This window comes from Apteryx rowi, unplaced genomic scaffold (genome assembly GCF_003343035.1).
Source record: "Apteryx rowi isolate R43461 unplaced genomic scaffold, aptRow1 scaffold_125, whole genome shotgun sequence".
NCBI classification, from domain to species: domain Eukaryota; kingdom Metazoa; phylum Chordata; class Aves; order Apterygiformes; family Apterygidae; genus Apteryx; species Apteryx rowi.
The window spans coordinates 123,704-143,252 of NW_020447475.1; the positions used below are offsets into that span (position 1 = coordinate 123,704).

Sequence of the window (19,549 nt, forward strand, 5' to 3'; positions counted from 1 at the left end):
GGCTCGCGGGCCTGCCTGGCCGGTGAGGGGCCTGCAGCCCCGGCGGGAGCCAGCGCGGGGGTGGCCTCCCCCGCCGCGAGGCCCCCCGGCCGCAGGGCGCCGTGCAGCACCGAGCTGCCCGTTATCTGCTTAACGAGTTTGTCTCGGGTAGGACACTGCACTGGGGAAGGGAGTGGTGGAGCAGCCGTATGGAAGCGTGTTTTTTGTAATATACTCCAGCAGGCACTTAATCGTTCCTTCTTAATTCCTCTGCGCAGCTTGATTGAGTGGGACTGGGTAACATCAAGAGATGTCAACTCCCCCTCTAGCTGGGGCAGGGATGCCTCCTGGCGCTTTCTCAGGGACACAGGCTCAAGCAGCTCGGGAGGTAAATACAGCTTCTCTCTGCCGTATTGGCCAAGAGACTGTTCAGGATATTGTGTTTCGAACCATGGAAATCTTCCAGTTGCTGAGGAATATGCAGGTGAGAAATAACTTTTTTCCTTTTTTTCCTTTTTTTGGCCCTAAGTTCTCTTCCTATGTTCTTATTGCCACCTGCCTATATGTGTGCGTGCGTGTGTGTGTGTGCATGTATATATATATACATGCACACACACACACGCACACATACTTGGAGGTAGTTTAGGACATTTAAAGGCCTAGCTTGATCCAACTACTTTGAAAAGAGGGTTGAGTGCCAAAGTGTGCTTACCGCTGTTAATACATTTGGTTCCTCCTGTATATTAAGTGAACAATAAGAGTGTGGAGAAGGGCTGAAGTGTTCATCTCCCTCCACAATTAATATACTTTAAGTACACTTAATCTGTGTGTTTTCGTTTAAGAATAATTAAGTGTGTTTATGTGCCATTTGTGCTTCTATATCCTTGTTATCCCCTGGGATATCCTCTGGGATTTTAGTGTTATTTTTCACAACTCTTTTTCTGTAATAGTATTTTGCCCTAAAATCTTGTGACATACTTTATGTTATCAAAGTGGAAATAATCTTTATTTGGGGCTACTTCCTGAGAAAGCATACAAGTTTGGGTCATTTCTCTGTTGAGAGCAGAAATGCCCTCAGCTTGAAAGAAACATGGAAATAATCACTCTTGTTCACTATGTAGTTTTCTTTCTTTGGAAGCTTCATATTGTGATTATTTTAGGTATAGATATATGTACTTGGAGTTTTACTAAGTCACTTTGAATACGAGTTTGAACTGTGACCTAGGGATTGAGACATGTAATACTAGTAACAGATTGAAAGCAGTGTCCATTTTGAAGCATTTTGAAGACATTAACTGAAAGTTTCAGGGAGATGGACAATGGGCAAAATGTAAAATGCATGAAGGTGTCTGACAGCAGTGATTTGGCACATCAGATGAGCACATCACRTGAGCAGATAAGATACAGAGTTTTACTGATAAAGAGAATATTAGAAATTTCAGTGACTTCTGTGGAGATAGTGTGATTATCTTATTTTACAACGTACAAAGAAACCCCTGATTTATTTTAGTTTATTTAGTTGCTGTGAGAGAAATTTTAATTTAATACTTCTAACATTTTTGGGTTTTGGTTTTCTAAGTTACCGAATGGTGTTACTTATCATACTGGAACATATCAAGACAGACTGGGAAAGCTGCAGGAACATCTCCGTCAACTATCAATACTCTTCAGAAAACTGAGATTAGTCTATGACAAATGCAATGAAAACTGTGCAGGACTTGATCCTGTTCCCATAGAAGTAAGTATCTTTATTTTATATATAAATTACAAATCGGAATCGCCGCTCTCTGTTTAGCATACCACCCATTCTCCTCGACTGTACCAGGGAGCCATAATAAACATTTTAAATGAGAAATTCTTCAGTGGACTGACTTCTATGTATTATTTGGAACTGGTTGAAAGATTGTGAAACTTTCACATTAACAACAATTTTTACCAACTGGGAGGGATCCAATTTTGAAATCAAGCTTCACTTCAAATTTTAGTCTTTTCTATCAGGCTTTTTGGCACACTCACCACTTTGTTTCCTCTAGGAAAAAAAGGGGTCGGGTAAATTTTTTTAAAGAGGTTGTTTTAATGGGAAAAGTCTTCTTTAAACTGTCACCCACCAGCATGGCTTCCTAACTAACAAGGCTTGTTCCCTTGCTCTTCCTGTCAGTCTGTGCCTACATAGTTCCTTCACTCTACTATTAACTTGCTGTGCCAGTGTGAACCAAATATAAATGTGCAGTGGCAGTCAAAGTTAACAATGTAATACTTCCAGGAACTAGGACTGGCCAAATGTTTTTCAAATAAAAATGCAGTTTCTAATAAAATAAGAACTTCATTTTTCCCCCCTCATCAGTTAAGTTATTTTTGATTCTTGGTATACTCTTAAAGCCCATTTTGTGTTATGATCTGAGTTTCTACAACTCTGTAATCACCAGGACTGTGAAGTTCTTTTATTACTGACCTCTAGATTCTGAGGCAACTGTATTAACAGGCTTCTAGTTATCTATTGAATTTTAATAATTTAAACATGATGTTTTATATTTGAGTCTTATCGCTRGATAGGAATAAAGAAATGAAGGAGTAGCTATACACTCCATTCTAGTCTAGGAATCTACTTTTGTCAGCAGTCATTGCCATGTGTTTCAGAGAAAGGTATTGGGAAACCTTACAGCAAGCAAGAGATTGAAACAACTTTCGCATTTAAAAAAAAATTAGTTTTCATGGTTTGTTGAAGTTGGCTTGTATGCAAAAGCTTAGTACTTATATCCCCTTAAAATGCTTTTGATGTGTCTTGTTTTCATGTGCAATTGGGATGAGGTACAGTCACTCTTTTAAAAAAAAAAAAAAAGAAAAATTTCGTTATCAGGAGAAAAGGAATATCCACAGGGACGATGACCAGTCCCTTTAAATCTCCCTAAATCAAGGCCTTCCTGATCACTTATGCACAACTGAGTTTTCTATCAACAGATGATTTTTTTTTTTCATTTTTATCAACTTAGTCTTTGCTGCTCTGAAGTTAGCAGAATGCCTACTTCTTCATATTTTATGAGTTAGGGTGAATGAAGTGTCACATCATTTCTCTTGATCCGTTTTCTTAAACTCTTGTTTCATCTTTTCAAGGATAGTCTCAATCAYATTATTTAATGACTGATATTCTAACTGTATCTTTAAAGGATGTCAGCAAATCTCTTTTTAAACAGTCAAATTCTTTAATGGTTTTTCTTTCCACATAATTGATTCCTATCTGTCTAGTGGGATAGATATATGATGCTCTTTCCTCCTTTTTTTTTTAGCAGTTATGAGCCGCCTTATGAGATTTCATTGAACAAGAGAGGCAATTATTTAATGGCTAATTGTTTGATCCTATAGCAATTGGTGTCTGGCAATACTTAGATGGAATGCCACCTTCATTCATCATCTTGTCTTGTAGTTTTGTATTTTCAGCTTGCTTCTGTGGCTCTTCAAGGCGCCTACTACATATACTCATACCTCCTCAACCTGCCGTCTTCCTTTATGCTTCCAACCTATCTCTGCATGTACAGCTACTCAGTGACAATGTTGTCATTACGCTCACCCCTGAGTAGTCTGTAGAAGCTGTGTACCCCTCTTCAATAGTTATGTTAAGGTACATGAAAGTAACTTTTGTTTACTCTGAGATAGCAGGCATAAAGGCATGGCTGCATATTGTTATGTATCTTATTGCAAATGGCATGTAGTAGTTTGTTAGTTTGATGCAACATAATACAAAGATCCCAAGGCAAGCCCTCTGTGTGTTCAGGCTCTTAAAGTTGGTTTTACCTTACGCCTTCCTTAACCTACACTATGTATCTCAATGCAGAGTTGAGAAATACTGCCCAAGACATTTTGTTATTTTCTCTCTCTCTTATTTCCTATTTGTTTCTTGTTTATGGCAAAAAATTATGTCATTACATTCCATCAATAAAGATAGTATCTACTAATGTTCACTAGTATATTATTATTGATTTAAATGTTTTATTTTTTTTGTTAATGTATGTTACTAATTTAATAAATATTCTTGTCAACTCTGTTAACCAACATAATGAGGTGTGAGATAACTGTGAAGCAGATCTGGCTACAAAGTTTTAATTGATTAACTTCCTGCTTTATTTATGTATTAAGTGTGCTGTAGTTTGTTAGAATTCACTAGCTCTTCTGAAAGATGGGAGATTTTTAAAGGAGACACATTTTCAAAGTGGTACAATATTCTCCCTACAAGAGAGAAGGAGCTTTTTCCAAAGGTATTTAGTAGCTACACTACTTTTGCTTTATGGTGTGCAAACGTAATAAATTGTGGACTTTCGCTATGCTTTCATGGCAGAGCTTAGTGTGATAGTTTTCAGCCAATCATTCTGATGAACTTAAAAGAATGGCGTGTAGAAAGTTTTTGTATGAAGGCAATTCAATTTTCATTGTTAAATCAAAGTAAGCTTTTATCAGAATACTGAAGGATGCTGCTGAATGCTTCATAATATTACACCACAACCTGAGTAACAAGTTAATCTGCATTCAATGAACTACCTCTTCCCTGATTTTTAGCTGCTGTCTTCTTTCTCATTTGCATCAATTACTAGGCTTTAATTTGTTTGTAATGTGTATGTGAACAAGGATGTAATTTTGCTACAGCTTTAACTTATCTCAATTCTGTGACACTGAATAATTTTGAGATATTATACAATTTTTGAAAATAGAAAAGGATAGAGAAAACAGAAGACTAAAGACTGTGTATGTATATAACATATAAAATGTTATAATTATTTTTGAATAAGATGTTAGCAGTTTGGGAGTGTTCTGACACAAGTATGTATTTATTCTGTATTAAGTACATTTACTGATTTTTTTTTTTTTTCCCCCTAAGGAAGGGTACATATGTTAATATTCGTTTAGAAATCCTTTATCAAAGACTTTGGCTTCATAGAAGCTTACAAGAAAAGATTACGTGCTTGAGGAGATCACAGTGGAAAATCCTTATAGAAGAATTCTTATTAGGCAACTGTGGGCATGGTCTTAAGAACAGCCAAACAGAGGCTTACCCAAATAGCAAGTCATAATTAGGGTATTAACCAAGTGGCTGGTCTCTATTTAAAGCCAATTGTAAATTATATTTAGTATATCACTGAAATATTATCATTATAATCATAATTATAAATAYTATCACTACAATCATTGTAATAATGTATGTAAAATTTCAAAATGTGGAATGATACATTTTAAAATCGMATTGTAGTTTGTCAACAATTCAAGGCAAGATAAGCCTCAACCTGCCTTGGCTGCTCATTCTCACCATCTTTGTTGTTGCTTCCTGTTTGCTCTCCTAGATATCTGCATAACCACATTTCGGGTCTGATCACTTCCTTAGCCTGTTTAACTCTGCAATTGCATGGGAAGTTGTGCTGGGAAAAGAGGCACTAGAAATGAGCAACTGAGAGTGGGAAAAGGATGAAAGTGCTTCTTTCGGTGGTAGTGCTGGCATATGCTGGCTTAAAATTTTGCATGTATTGTCCATGTAAACCAAATCTCTTCAACTCTATCAAGGGTGTGTTTGCATAAGAATGAATTGACCTGGGGGCATGTTACATGATAAACACAATCTGGGACACATAACCTGCATTTAAAAAGTATGTCTGTAAATCAGAAGCTAAGGCTGTATCATACAGATCTTTTACTACAAAGAGGCTCGTACATTAATATCCTTGTTACCTTAAAATCAAGGCTGTGGGTTAAAGGAAGTCACTTAAGTGCACTTTATCCATTGCTGTCTTCAGGCAACAGAGAAATTTGTCGAGTAGCTTTGTCCCCAAAGTTGGAGTTCAGGAGACAAAGCTAGAAAAGGACTTCTGCTTTAATAAACCATGAGTCTGTTCTATTTAGCTAATAGCTGCAATGGTACATGAAGGAGACTCTGGTATTCAGAGTACAGATAATTAAAAAATAATTGACTTTGTATTTCAGCGAGATACAATTTGTTTTGTTTTGTTTTGCTTTTCCTCTTAAGTCTTGTCTGATCTTGAGTGTGACTTCAGGGTAGCAAATAGGTTCTTCACTGCAAAGAAGTCATACACATAACACTGTTGTCCTGCTCGGAATACCTTTACATGACACAAAGTTGGCATTTTCAAAAGTCTAGTCATACAGGCTGCTGACATGGAATGGCAAATTGCGAAGGCAGGAGAAGCTCTTGTGATAAGCATTAGACAGGAGTCTCGTTAGTATGCAGCAGGTTGTTGATCAACAAGAAAACCTCAGACTCTGGTTATCTGTCAATGGGTGACAGCAATTTTTCCTGTTGATGAAATTCTTAATCTACAGTGTTCAAGAATACAAGAATTACTTGCTTATCAGATATCTTCAAATGTTAAGACTGGGTTTTGCCTACAGTTGTGAAATTGCTTCAGCCTAGGTATGGCAATATGTGGAATTGCGTCTTTTTGAAGCACAGACTTTTCATGGAGAACAGGCAGAGGCCATTGCAAGGCCTTTGGTTCTGAGGTGATGGAGTAAACCTGTTCCACTTTTTTCCTCTTGGGAAGTTTGAGCCTCTGGAGAAAATGGTAGTACCTTCTGTATCTCCTGCTTTCAGTTTCTTTTCTTTTTTTTTTTTAAAGTGAGTGTTTGTTGTCTTCACAGCAACTTATTCCATATGTTGAAGAAGATGGATCCAAGCATGATGATCGTGGTGCTGCTAGTCAGCTTCGTTTTGCTACTGAAGAGAGAAGGGAAATCATGGAAGTAAATAAGGTAAGAAAGTTGAGATTGATTTACATAAAACAGTAGATGTCACTCTGTCATTGCAAAGCCCGTATTGTTAGATTGCTGTACTAAATGCAGTATGTGTGATGACTACCATCAAACTTGGTAATAAAAATTTAATGCATGTGACTGTTTCAGAATTACCTTTTAGTAAGCAAATTTTTTTTAACTGTACTTCTGGCTGTAGAGTTTAGATATCCTGACATTTTTACCTTGTGCCTCTTTTTAAACCAATACACTTCTGAATGCAGTGTGTTATAATTATGCTTAATCCACTAGATATTTGCAATGCAGCTAGAGGGAAGGTGCCTGCTGGAATTTTTTTGACTTGAAAAATTTTGTAGGCTAGTGGGTTAAAAATGCATATGGAACGTCAGATGTGTAACTATTACATGATGTTGCAAATTAATAAGGGATTTTCAGGGCTACTCTCTGTATTTTGGCAATTCGAGAAAGAACATTCCTTTTGTTAAACATAGCATTTATTGAATCATGACACATTCAGAAGAAAATGTACTGTATATGATAAAGATGCTTTAAAATTTTCAGTTTGAATGGCAGATACAATTACTAAAGATTGATTCAAATCTAAAAATAAATATACTGTAGTAAATGCTAATATAATATTGAAGTTAAAAATATGTAGCTTTACTAGACCATAGTTTTGAACATTGTTCCTTCAATATCTAAAATACCAAGATAGGATTAATTAAATATTTTTGTAGCTCTAGTATCCATCAATGCTAGGTAAAAAGGAGGCATTATCCACAAAAACAATTGAGCAAATGAAATGAATGAGTAAAATATTTCTTTATAGGCAGAATAATTGATGGATTTTCATCTTTTAAAATATTTCTGGTATTTTCATTTGTCTTCAACAATTAGAGTTAAATAGGTTTTAAAAATTTTTATATATTTAGAAAAATGAATGCATGTTGTACAGGTGAAAATGGGACAAGACAAATTTATAGAAAAGCAGCTGTCAGCTTTCCTGTTTTTTTTTTTTTTTTTTCCTATTTGGTGCTGATGTAACAGGGTTGTATATATTATATTATATGTAATGTTACACTGTGAATTTATGCACATTTATTTGCAAACTTTAACTGTTAATAAGCTCAACTGTCTACATTTGCTGTGGTTTTGATAGTTTTATGACATGTTTTTGCCCTTGTTGTTGTACTTGTATGCTAATATGTTTTTTAAACCTCCTTGGTATGATCTTGTGAAAAGAATTTCATAAATGTTTATGATGAGATCTAAACCTTTAAAAGGTTGATGGTGTTACAGAAGCATTGGTGGCAACTCAGTAATTAAGAAAGTATTCAGACATTCACTTAAATCTGGTCCGAAATCCATATTTACATTTAAATGCCTAAACATATTTTCCAGCTTTTCCACAATAAATCTTCAGAAGACATTTGAACTTTCTGTAGTATTTTTGCAGACAAATATTTACGAACTGCTGGAAAAGAAATTTAAACTGCTTCTTTTTGWAACTACACTTTTTTTTTTTTGGTCTCTTTCCAGCTGTATAAGAATATCCACTACCAGCTTCAAAGTTCAAATTTTACTAAAGTACAGAATAGGAAATGCTTTGTTTTTTATGACTGGACGTAAAGCACTTCTTATTTTTGCAAGAAAAAAATCAATAGAATCAGGTTAATTGGTCCAATTCCGACCCTGTTGAGCTCAGACAGCCTCTCTGGTTCTTAGCTGGTACTCCTGATAGCTTTTCACTCCTATATAGTATGTAACTTCTGTCCCCAAATCAATTTTGCTTAATTTCTTCTGGCATAGTTTCAGTAATGTAAAGTCAGGATAAAATGCTGGGACAAGGAAATTGATGTGACAGATGAGGAAGCTTTATGTATTCTTGACCCACTATCTTTTCTCCCTTTAGCTGGTTCTTTTGCTCTCAGCTAGTCCTTTTTGCTGCCGGTAGGCAGTATCGTTTCAATCTTTCATGTTTTCGATACCAAAAAAACACTATTGCAGTAACCCAAATATTTTGACATTGTTGAGACATTTGAATTCCTGGGCCTTGCATGGGTCTCTTACTTTTGCCCTTTGTGACTTCCAGCTAGTCTCATAACATTAGCGGCCCACTGTGTATATGAGAAATGTTACCCTGCAGTAGGGAGCCCAACCCAAACTAGTACCTTGTAGATCATCTACCCTCACACAAAAACATCCATGTCAGGAGCCACCATCACCTGCTTCTTGTACTAACCTCCTCATTCTGAGAACAGCAATACCTGTTGATGTAGCACAGTTCCAAAATACTGTAGTAGCATCTGATGTCAGTTTATAGTCACACCTTTTTGTTTCTTTATTTATTCTGCTATATCAGATTTGTTTGATTTTTAGGCCAGAAAATTTCATGCCTTCACCTTGGCTAAGAAGTACTTGTCCATTAATTTACAATATAGATCAATCTACAAGGTAATGAATTCCTATCCTAGCAATTCAACAATATTTAACAAATGTAGGTTTAAATAAAACCTATTAAGCTTAAAAGTAAAAAGGATTTTTGCCCTATAAAAAGTTACTAAAAAGAGTGCTAGTAAGTATGCACCATTATTATTAAAAAAAAATCTATTTATTCAGCGCTGACTACCTCTGCCTCTTTACTACACAACTYTCTCCCCAACTCCCAAAGATGTTGCTTATTCCTTTTATCTGTATTTGCTTTCCAGGACTGTAAATTGGTGAGATGGTTGACTCTCTTCTGGAATTTACTGTTCCAGAATCAGTTTAGCATTTACATTGATATACTAATAGAAATCCTGATCCATTTTTCATTGAAGATAATTGCTCTTTGCCACAATTGAAAGCTGATATTCTGTCTGCAGCTTCCTTACATTCCAAGTATAGCGTCATGTGTAATATTTTCAAGATGTTAGACTCACCTGGAGTCCTTGGTCTTATAGTACATTTGACAGGACTTAAAACAGAAAATATCAAATCATAGATTGAGAATGCTTTATTCTGTGTTACTGCATTATCAGCAGTTTTCTTTACTGCTTGTTTTTAGAAATGGAAAAAATACAACTTTTTTTTAATGTTCAGGTCTGGTTTGGAATGAAGTGCTTAGAAAAAGCATCTCATAACTAGTAGTCTCAATACATTTGTGTGAAAATGAAATGGTATGAAATACGTTTGTTAGTCCTAACAATTAATCTTTACTAACTAGTTAACAATGATCTTGCTAAAAGAGGAAAAAACAATCAACTTTACATTACAGACTTTTGAGTTAAGATGTTGTGAATTAACCCCTGGACTTTTTGATAACAAAACCACTGTGCATTAGAGCTGATGTTGTTTTARGAAGTAGTGCTTAAAATGACAGCCATTTGTGATTAGTCTTCCTTTTTGGAGAAGAACTTTGTCTGAGATCTGCTTTCAAGTGTGCTGGAAATTTGTATTCCTTTCAAACTATCATTCAGTTCTGCACTGTTTGAATCTATTTTCATCCTAATYTGTATTTGTAGAATCCTTTTCACRCGGAATCTGAACGTGCACCAAGGAACACTTTGGCRAGAGAGGAAGAATTGTTTATTTGGGCACCTTCTCAGCATGTTMATCTACACTGGGCACAGTTCCATGCTGTTTYGGGTACCCAAATTTGCTCTCTGCAATCATAGAATTGTAGATGAATTTAGATTTGAAAGGAGCTCTGGAGACTGTTTTATCCAACCCCTAGCTCAGAGCAGAGCCAACTATCCAAGTTAAATCCATTTGCTCAGGCTCATGTCCTGTAGCATTTTGAATATCTGTAAGGATGCAGATTCTACCTTTTCTGGGCTCCTGTTCAGTGTTTGACAACTCTCACTGTGAAAGAAAATTTCCTAATATTAAATTAGAATTTTCTGTGTTTTTRCTTATTCATTGCCCCTTATCCTTTTGCTGCACACCTCCAAGAATGATCCAGCTTTGTTTTTTGTRTGGTCTTCGATCAGGTAGCTGAAGACAGTATTAAGTCTTTTCTGTTTAAGACTAAACGAATTGASCTCTGTCAGCCTCTACTCGTATGTCATGTGTTCCAGCCCCCTAATCATCTCGGTGGCCTTTCACTGGAGTTGCTCCAGTGTGTTAGTGTCCTTCTTGTGCTCGGGAGCCCCAAGCTGGATAGCAGTTCTCTAGTGCCAAATAGAGGGGAATAATCATTTCACTTGATCTGGTGGCTGCACCCTTGCTGGTGTCACCCAGTGTGCAGTTTAGCCTTCATTGCTGCAAGAATGCACTGCTGACTCATGTCCAACTTGTCAGAAAGTTTCAAAAGGATCCACAGGTCCATTCAGAGAGACCTGGACAGGCTGGAGAGGTGGGCAGAGAGGAACCTCATGAAGTTCAACAAAGGCAAGTGCAGGGTCCTGCACCTAGGGAGGAATAACCCCATGCACCAGGACAGGTTGGGGGCTGACCTGCTGGAAAGCAGCTCTGCGGAGAAGGACCTGGGAGTGCTGGTGGACACCAAGTTAAGCATGAGGCAGCAATGTGCCCTTGTGGCCAAGAAGGCCAATGGTATCCTGGGCTGCATCAGGAAGAGTGTTGCCAGCAGGTCGAGGGAGGTGATTCTCCCCCTYTACTCAGCCCYGGTGAGGCCACAYCTGGAGTACTGCGTCCAGTTCTGGGCTCCCCAGTACAAGAGGGATGTGGCACTACTGGAGCAAGTCCAGCGWAGGGCTACAAAGATGATTAGGGGACTGGAACATCTCTCTTATGAGGAAAGATTGAGAGAGCTGGGCCTGTTTAGCTTGGAGAAGAGAAGGCTGAGAGGGGATCTTATCAATGTGTACAAGTATCTGAAGGGAGGGTGTCAAGAGGATGGAGCCAGACTCTTTTCAGTGGTGCCCAGTGACAGGACGCGAGGCAACAGGCACAAACTGAAACACAGACACTTCCATCTGAACATGAGGAAAAACTTYTTCACTGTGAGGGTGACAGAGCACTGGAACAGGTTGCGCAGAGAGGTTGTGGAGTCTCCTTCTCTGGAGATATTCAAAACGCGCCTGGATGCAATCCTGTGCAATGTGCTCTAGGTGACCCTGCTTGAGCAGGGGGGTTGGACTAGATGATCTCCAGAGGTCCCTTCCAACCTCAGCGATTCTGTGATTCTCTGCAAAGCTGCTTTCCAGTTAGTCATCCCTCAGCCTGTACTGTTGCATGAGTTTATTCTGTCGCAGATGCAGGATTTTGCCATTGGCTTTTTTTGAACTTCCTAAGATATGCATCAGCCTGCTTTTCCAGCCTGTGGAGGTCCCTCTGAATTGGAAATCATGCTACTGAGTATACTGACTGTTTCCCCCAATTTGATGTTGTTCACAAACTTGCTAAGGTGCATTTTGTCCCATTGTCCAGGCCTTTAGCGAGGAGATTAGGAACATTGGCTCTAGTATGAACCCTGAGGAACACCACTAGTCACCAGCTGCCAGTTGAACTTGATACTGATGCTTGCAACACTTGTAGTCCAGTTCTCTAGCCAGTTTTACAGTAACCTTATAGTCCACCTATCCAAACCATCTCTCTCCAATTTGACTACAAGGATACTACGAGAAACTGTGCCAAAAGCCTTGCTGACATCAAAGTAAACAAAATTGCTTGCTCTCCCCTCATCCACACAGCCAATCGTTTCATTATAAGAGTCAATCAGGTTGGTCAGAAACAATTTACCTTTGGTAAATCTACTTGGTTGATCCCAATCACCTTGTCTTTCATGTGTCTGGACATGACCTCCAGAAGAATTTGTTCCATAATCTTCCTGCCATCAGAGGTTAGGCTGACCAACCTGTTGTYTCCTTAGTTTCCTGGATCCTTCTTGCCTTTCTTGAGGATAAGCAAGATGTTTGCTTTTTCATCAGGAACCTCTCCAGATCTCCATGACCATTTGCAAGTGACAGAGAGTGGTCTTGTGATGACATCAGCCAGTTCCCTCAGCATTCTCAGATGCATTATGTTCCATATAATAAAATTTTTCATTTGCAATTTCATGTAAAACATTTTATGAAAAATGAAACAAAGCTTCCTATATTAAAACAATATTATGGTCACAGAGTTGAGAAAAGTTAGGAAATGCTAAGCTTAAAGCTGTCCCTGCAATCCCAGTTGTCCCCTGTGTCCTCCTATGAATGCGTATTATGCAATCTTTATCACATTATCAAATTTGGTTTCTCTTCTTTTTTTTCTTCTTCTTTTCTGGAAGAGTCCTTGGGCTATGCTACTTTTGTTACAGACTAGGCACTGTTTACATTGAATCAGGATTGTAATAAACAGGGTTATAGGAACACTGGTTTGCGTTTTGTATAACTTGGATGTGAGTATTGAATAAGCAGGGAATTTGGTAAAGAGAAGGAGAGATTTGATGTGAGTAATGTAACTGAAGGCTGCTCTTGAGAACTGGATTTTTATTCTTGTCTCTCTCTCAAAATCTCTGTGGTGCTAAATTGCCTAGTTCTTCCCCTTACAGTTGGTGATAGCCGTCCTTTGAATATACAGAAAGCTGTAAAATGCCAAGTATAGTGATGTAACTGAACTTTAGGTGTCTCTGGACAAAGTTAGTAGGCCTTCCAGTTTTATCCCTGGTCTTCCTCTGACTTAGTTTGCCATCTATAAATAAGAACCATACATCTATGTGAAATGGTGTTACTGAAATAATTCTTTTGTATTAAGAAAGGGGGTGGAACAGTGAAGAGTGTGCTGGAGAAGCACCCTGCTGAATGCATAATTCCATTGCAAGCTACACAGTTGAAACAATACTCACTAAATAAGGCCTCAGACCTCATCACTGAATATAATAATATTAACTAATTGAATTAAGTGACTATAACAGTATTAATTGTGTTAACTGAATGTAGTAGTATTACAGTAATTAGTATGAAGGAAACATCCACCTATTTTAATGACACTTATTTTAATAAAACATCCACCTCTGAGTGACAGTGCAGAGGATATATGTAGTTGCTGTCTGGTTCAATATGTGAGAAGTGTTGAACATGCAGTGGAGCACCGGCTGTCACTGGTGCCTTGTGCACACTATGTATGCACAAGGAGCAGTTTTCCTTTCAGCTGTGAGGCCAGGAAGGAGACAGAAAGCCCAAATTCTCTTTTGCAGTAAGGATAGAACTGTTATGCCTGTGAATGACATCAGAAAAAGCTGCAGTTAATGAACAATGAATGCATTATGTTTAACTGCACAGCAGTTGGTGTATTAGCGGTGAATACTTTTTGTACATTTATACAAATACCTGGATATGTAAATTTATTATGATGGAAAGTGGACCTCGGTGTAAGTTGAGTAGCCATACTTTAAAACATCATCCAGCAACTTCAAGAGAGTGTGAGCAAAGTGTTAGGGCTTTTTTTCATCATTTCTTTTTTCTGCTCTGCACACATAATATTGTAAACCTTTTGACTGTAAAACTGAAGAAAAAAAACAGGAGAAGGTTTTCCCACCTCCTGACTTCAGATATTTTATTATGAAGGATTCACTTTAAAAAAAAAAAAAAAAAAGAACAGTGTAAATTGCCAGGGCAGGCTGCACTATTTGTCACCTATCATAAATACTTTTTCTGTGGGGAAATAATTTTTTTTTGACTTACATGGAAAAACAGAGGTCATTAGCACCTTTTTAGAACTTTCAACAATCACTTTTTAGAGTGTACACTTTTTTACAACATTTTTATGGTGTAATTTAGTGGTCAGAAGTAATAAAATGCATATTAAGAGGATGGAAATTCTCTCCACACTAGAGTGGTAATCAACAAGGTAAATGTAGTAGTTTTAATTCTGCTGAAATTTATGCAAGTAAAAGTACCAGTACTACTAGTACTTAATAATTTATTTAATAAGCTTAGATGGATTTCTGGCCTCTACAGTTGCAGGTCATGAACACAACAGGTAGGAACTGATAGGAGGCCCAGTATTCAGGAGAATGGTCTTTTATATAAGATTTTCAAGATGGAGACACTTTTTTGCTTAAACAGAAGAGGTGCATATAAAACATAGGTACATACTTTTGATGTTTTTACAGGTGTCAGTCAGAGTATAATCTTATTTTTCCACAGTATTTATGCTAATATCTTTGTTTGAAGGAGGAACCTTTAACAAATGGACTGAGTGCAGAATAATGACTAATAGTGATGTTTAGGATTTAAAATGCAGAAGATAATTGGGCTTAATATCAGGAGAGGGAAAGGAACAGTATGCGAAGGAAAGTTCTTCAGAGGCAGCTCTGGTAGAAGCTCGTGGATTGGTGTAGGTAGCACTGCTTTCAAGTGAAATGAAAGTGAACCAAAAATGCGTTTAAGTCAAACACTGATTTCAGTCAAAATTTAACTTACTGTGCCCTGCTGAACCCAAATCTGTATGAAGTATGTAAAGTTCTTTATTGGATGTTCCCTGAAAGATGGATATTTTTTGGAAGTATGGTATGGTTTTCTCTTCTTTTTCTTTCACTTTCTGGTTTCTGTGCACATATATATGTGTTTACATAATTGTCCTACCTTAAGGTCTATGTGGTTACTGAAAGAGCTAGTCCTTGCCAGCTCCCTCATGCTGACACTAATACTTGCAGTGTCAGTCAGAGTGGAGAGTTAATCACACTGAAAATTAACATCACCAAAAAAGAACTCTTAGGATGGGTTTTCAGCTAGATCGTCTTTTTAACAGAAGGGGGGAATAGCAGAAACATGCCTGTCTGATGTAAGGTCTAGATGACTTAAACTGATTGTAAAACTGTGCCTCATGTAAGCTAATTTTCCTGTGTCATCTTAAAACAGAAAAAGGTAGAAGCTGTGCCATGTATGTATGATGAAGAGCCTTTCCTTGTTTCATACAACTGTTAATGCCGACAAGCAGCCCAGAGTTCAGCTAAGCCATTTCAGCAGAAGGAAAGAGTGGGAGACCACTTGCAAGCAATCTGTTCGGGCAAAAATTTGTCGCTGCTGCAGAAACTGTTTACAAATCTCACCCATTTCCCAAGAAGACTATTTCACCTTTCTTTCCAAGGTTAGAATTAAGATGAGATGTTCTTACTGGCTCAGCAAAGTCTTAAGCAGAGGCCAGCATTGCCAGTGGTGCAGAACATATTAATTATGTAGCAGTTTGTGGTGTGGACCACTGCCTGTCAGAGATYGGTAACCAAATCACTATATGCATTTCAATTAGGAGACCATGCTCTCTGTAGTGGAGTTTTGTTCCCCTGTTATATTATTTTTCACCATAGCAGTCCAGAGATTGTGCTTTCCATCCAGAGATGCTTTTCATCTCTGAAAAAAGTAGAAGAGCTAAGAAAATAAAACTCCAAAGAAAAGGATCTAAAATTATATAGGTTTGCTTGTTGTCTTTACAGACACTGAAAACAAGTGAATCCAATTTGAAGGTTCTCTTGCCTAGCATCAGTTAAAGATCAGATAACTTACAGTTTCATAACATTTGCACAAAAAATTAAAATTGTTGTCTTATAGCATTAATTTTTGGGGTATATCCTGTGTAAAGTAGTTTAAGTTCACATAAGCATAGCTGCATAAGAGTACATAATAGTACAGTTAGAAATGGATGGAGAGAGAACAAAATCTGCAGTATCGGAGGTTAATAGTTCTTTCTATTTGTGACTTGAAAACCATCACTGACTGTTCAACCTTCATTTCTATTGATGAAGGGCTTTGAAAAATAAATGACATGCCCTTAATATCAGTGAGTGACAGCTTGCATTAAAGTAGTTTTAATGTAGCATTCATTGATTTCTCTGAGATTGAATGTTGAGTATGGCAAACAGAAGTATGTTTAAAAATGCCACAGGTATGAATGTGCTTGTTTTTCTCATCCCTCTTGCACCTTCTCAAACATCAAGATCTTATGCTGTTATCTTCTGTAGGGAGAATCTTACAGTTCTGCTGTTTGGATGCCATGGTAACTACATGCTTCTCAGCTGTAGCTCTTCTGTTTAGGAGTTGGATCTCTGCTGTATATAGTGCCATCTTGGATTAGCGAATGGGAATAAAAGAGATTTAGATAATATGCGCATAGTTATATTTAAAATAATTTTTAGTCTGTCATAATGCTTGATTAGAACTTCTGAGTTAGTGCATGTGAGCTGTCCTACATGTGTCTTGCATGTTTCTCAGGAGACTTTGGAATTGTGGTCTGTTTTCAGAAATTGTGAAATTCCAGAAATGTGTCCACCAAAGTCTGTCTTCAGGGATATTTCCCTTTCTCAGAGTGGAATGTTCCCCATATAATGTAAGCCTAATTGTTATATTGCTTAAGGCCATTTTTACAGGTCTGAAGTGTATAGGCTTCCTTTTTTTTTCTTGACTTCTTTCCCAGCTGACGAGCTGGGCAGTTCAGGAAGATCACTGTGTTACCCACATCCAAATTCAGGAGACTGGTTTTCAGAATATTAAGGCATATTGCTCCTTTTTAACACTATTCCAATTATTTTGGTCGTGCTACTGATCTGAATTATCCTTTTAATGTATTGCCATTTGCATAGTGCAAAGAACAAAGTTATGTCTGCCTGAAACATTTGTAATAGTTTGTCCTCTTTTGATGGTAATAAGTCTTCCCTCCAGATTGCCTTTATGAATAAGTAGTTTGATCTCTAATGTAAGAAGGGATACCTTATGAAATCTGAATGAAATGAAGGACAGGCTTGTTGTTAACAATATACAGTAATTTAGTTCTTGATGGCTTTGATTTGAGCAGGAAAATGAATAAATCGGACAACAAGTACGTGTATTATTGTGAAATGTGAGAGGCTGGGGAGATTGTGCAGTGGCTTAATGCACTGATCTTTCATCCATAGTGACTTGATTTTCGGGTTCTGGTCAAGGACCCAAACAGAAGCAAGTCTGCTGCTCTTCTGTTTTTTCAGGTGCTCCTGCAGTTCCCAAAGCAGATCGCAAAAGCAAATATGCAATTTTAAAGAATTTAGCATGCTGAGGAATATCTGTTTAAGACAGAGCTTCAGTAGCACATCAGGGTTGACCCACATAGGCAGAAGGGTTGGAAAAGCTTGACTGACTCTATCTGTACATCATGCTTTGTTCAGACTTCTACTGTTAATCTGTCACTTTTCTGAGCATCCAATTCATACAACATATAACCACATAAATTTACCTGTTTCTTGAGCTCTTTTGGTATGAATTATCAATCCCTTCTTCCCACAAAAATGTGTGTCTTTTGGACTTTGCTAAGAGAGAGATAAGCCTCCGGTTTTTGAAGGAATCAAGTGTTTTGATTAAAAGACTGCTGTGGAAAGAACAGCATTTCCCTCTAACAGTGGTCCTTAACTTTTGAGTCTTTCTTGTATTTTACCAATATGTTTAAAAGTGAATACATTATCCCACCGATACTGCTCACAGCTGAAAGATCCATGTACCATTTCATAACACTAACTTTTATTGAATTTCTGATTATATTATCTAAATTGATCACAAAAAAACTTCTAATGCACTCTTCCCACAGAAACTGAAACAGAAGAATCAGCAGCTGAAGCAGATCATGGATCAGTTACGGAATCTCATTTGGGACATAAATGCCATGTTGGCAATGCGGAACTGAACAAGGAAACAACTTAAAATCACACTTCATAATTAGAAGAGATACTGATTTTTTTCAGATATACTTGATTTTTTTCTAAGAAGTAGCATGTTTTCCCACAACCATGTTGCAGTAATATTTGAAAAGTTTTCAATATTAAAATGTTTTTTCTCTGATAATTTAAATAGTGTTCGCTTTTTTTTGTAAAAGATTCATCCTRCAGTTTGTATCTGATTCAATTAGGCTGAATATAACAAGTTTTGTAACTTACAATAATAATTTGAATTGCTATATAAATTGTTTTTTTTGTAAATGGAGTCTTTCTAGATTTTGTGTAATACACTTAACACACAAAAAATGTTTGCATGCCATTCTGCAGTGCAGACTGCTTCTATATGTGGGCGAAGTTACAATACAGAGAAGCTGCTCCAGTAAGCTGCAGGACTGAAATAAGTGATCAGAGATTATGATTCAATATGGGCCCATTGTGGGAACCTATGGACTCCTATTCCATACTAGGTCATCTTATCCCATATCCTATCACTATGTATGTGTCGTATTAGACAGATTGAAGCAAAATACAAGAAGCCATGTAGAATTACCCCTATCATCATGAATAAAATTGAGTCCTTTTAAGTGAAGACTTTAGAACTCATCAGCCTTAACTTCTTCTGTAACTATGTGTTATCATTTTCTTGAGTATTGCTCCAAGTATTGTCGGGCCTCATACTTCTGTACCATTAGGTAGGGCTGAAATGCTTTGTTCTCTTTTACCAGAGTGTACTGAGTAGTACTTTGCATTGATCATTTTACTATGACTGCCAGTGCTAAAAAACTTCAGTGTATATGAGTAGTTTGTTATCTTGTGCTAAGTCATGAAACTTATCTTTCTTTGTTTTGCTTATTTGGCTAATTTTAACTCCCTTAGGTATTCCTCACAATTTTTATTAGCCCTGAAAATATTCTAATAATTTCTGTTATCCACAGATGCTGCCACTAGACTGTGCATCTCTTTCTTCCAGATGAATGAATATTTAAAATAATATTGTTTCAGTACGAATCTTTAGGGCACTTGACTGTTAATATTTGTCAAGTTGAAAACTGATGATCCTTGTGACTTGCTTCTTATGTATTACCTTTAATTCCCATCCTGTGCCCAATTAGACTCCTTAATAGTTTTGTTTGAAAGACTTGCTCAAACCTTCTGAAGAATCCAACTAAATGGTATCTTACAGATGTCCTTTATACACTACAGTATTTTAATACTCTT

At 37.2% G+C, this 19,549-nt stretch overlaps 1 protein-coding gene across 5 annotated transcripts; it reads left to right on the forward strand.

Moving 5' to 3' along the window:
• The first annotated feature begins 68 nt into the window (after positions 1-68).
• On the forward strand, positions 69-18,464 carry MED30 (mediator complex subunit 30). Of its 5 annotated transcripts, none has more exons than XM_026055703.1 (6): positions 69-147; positions 258-463; positions 1,559-1,717; positions 6,616-6,726; positions 9,106-9,180; positions 18,205-18,464. In XM_026055703.1, the coding sequence occupies exons 2-6, from the start codon at positions 290-292 to the stop codon at positions 18,298-18,300; spliced, it is 615 nt and encodes a 204-aa protein (XP_025911488.1). In that variant the 5' UTR covers positions 69-147; positions 258-289; the 3' UTR covers positions 18,301-18,464. The 5 variants fall into 5 exon arrangements, 3 of the variants coding, with proteins under 3 accessions (XP_025911488.1, XP_025911487.1, XP_025911489.1); XR_003251895.1 differs by lacking the exon at positions 69-147 and adding an exon at positions 15,516-15,744 and having other exon boundaries at positions 181-463; positions 18,205-18,287; XM_026055702.1 differs by lacking the exon at positions 69-147 and having other exon boundaries at positions 185-463.
• The last annotated feature ends 1,085 nt before the right edge of the window (positions 18,465-19,549 follow it).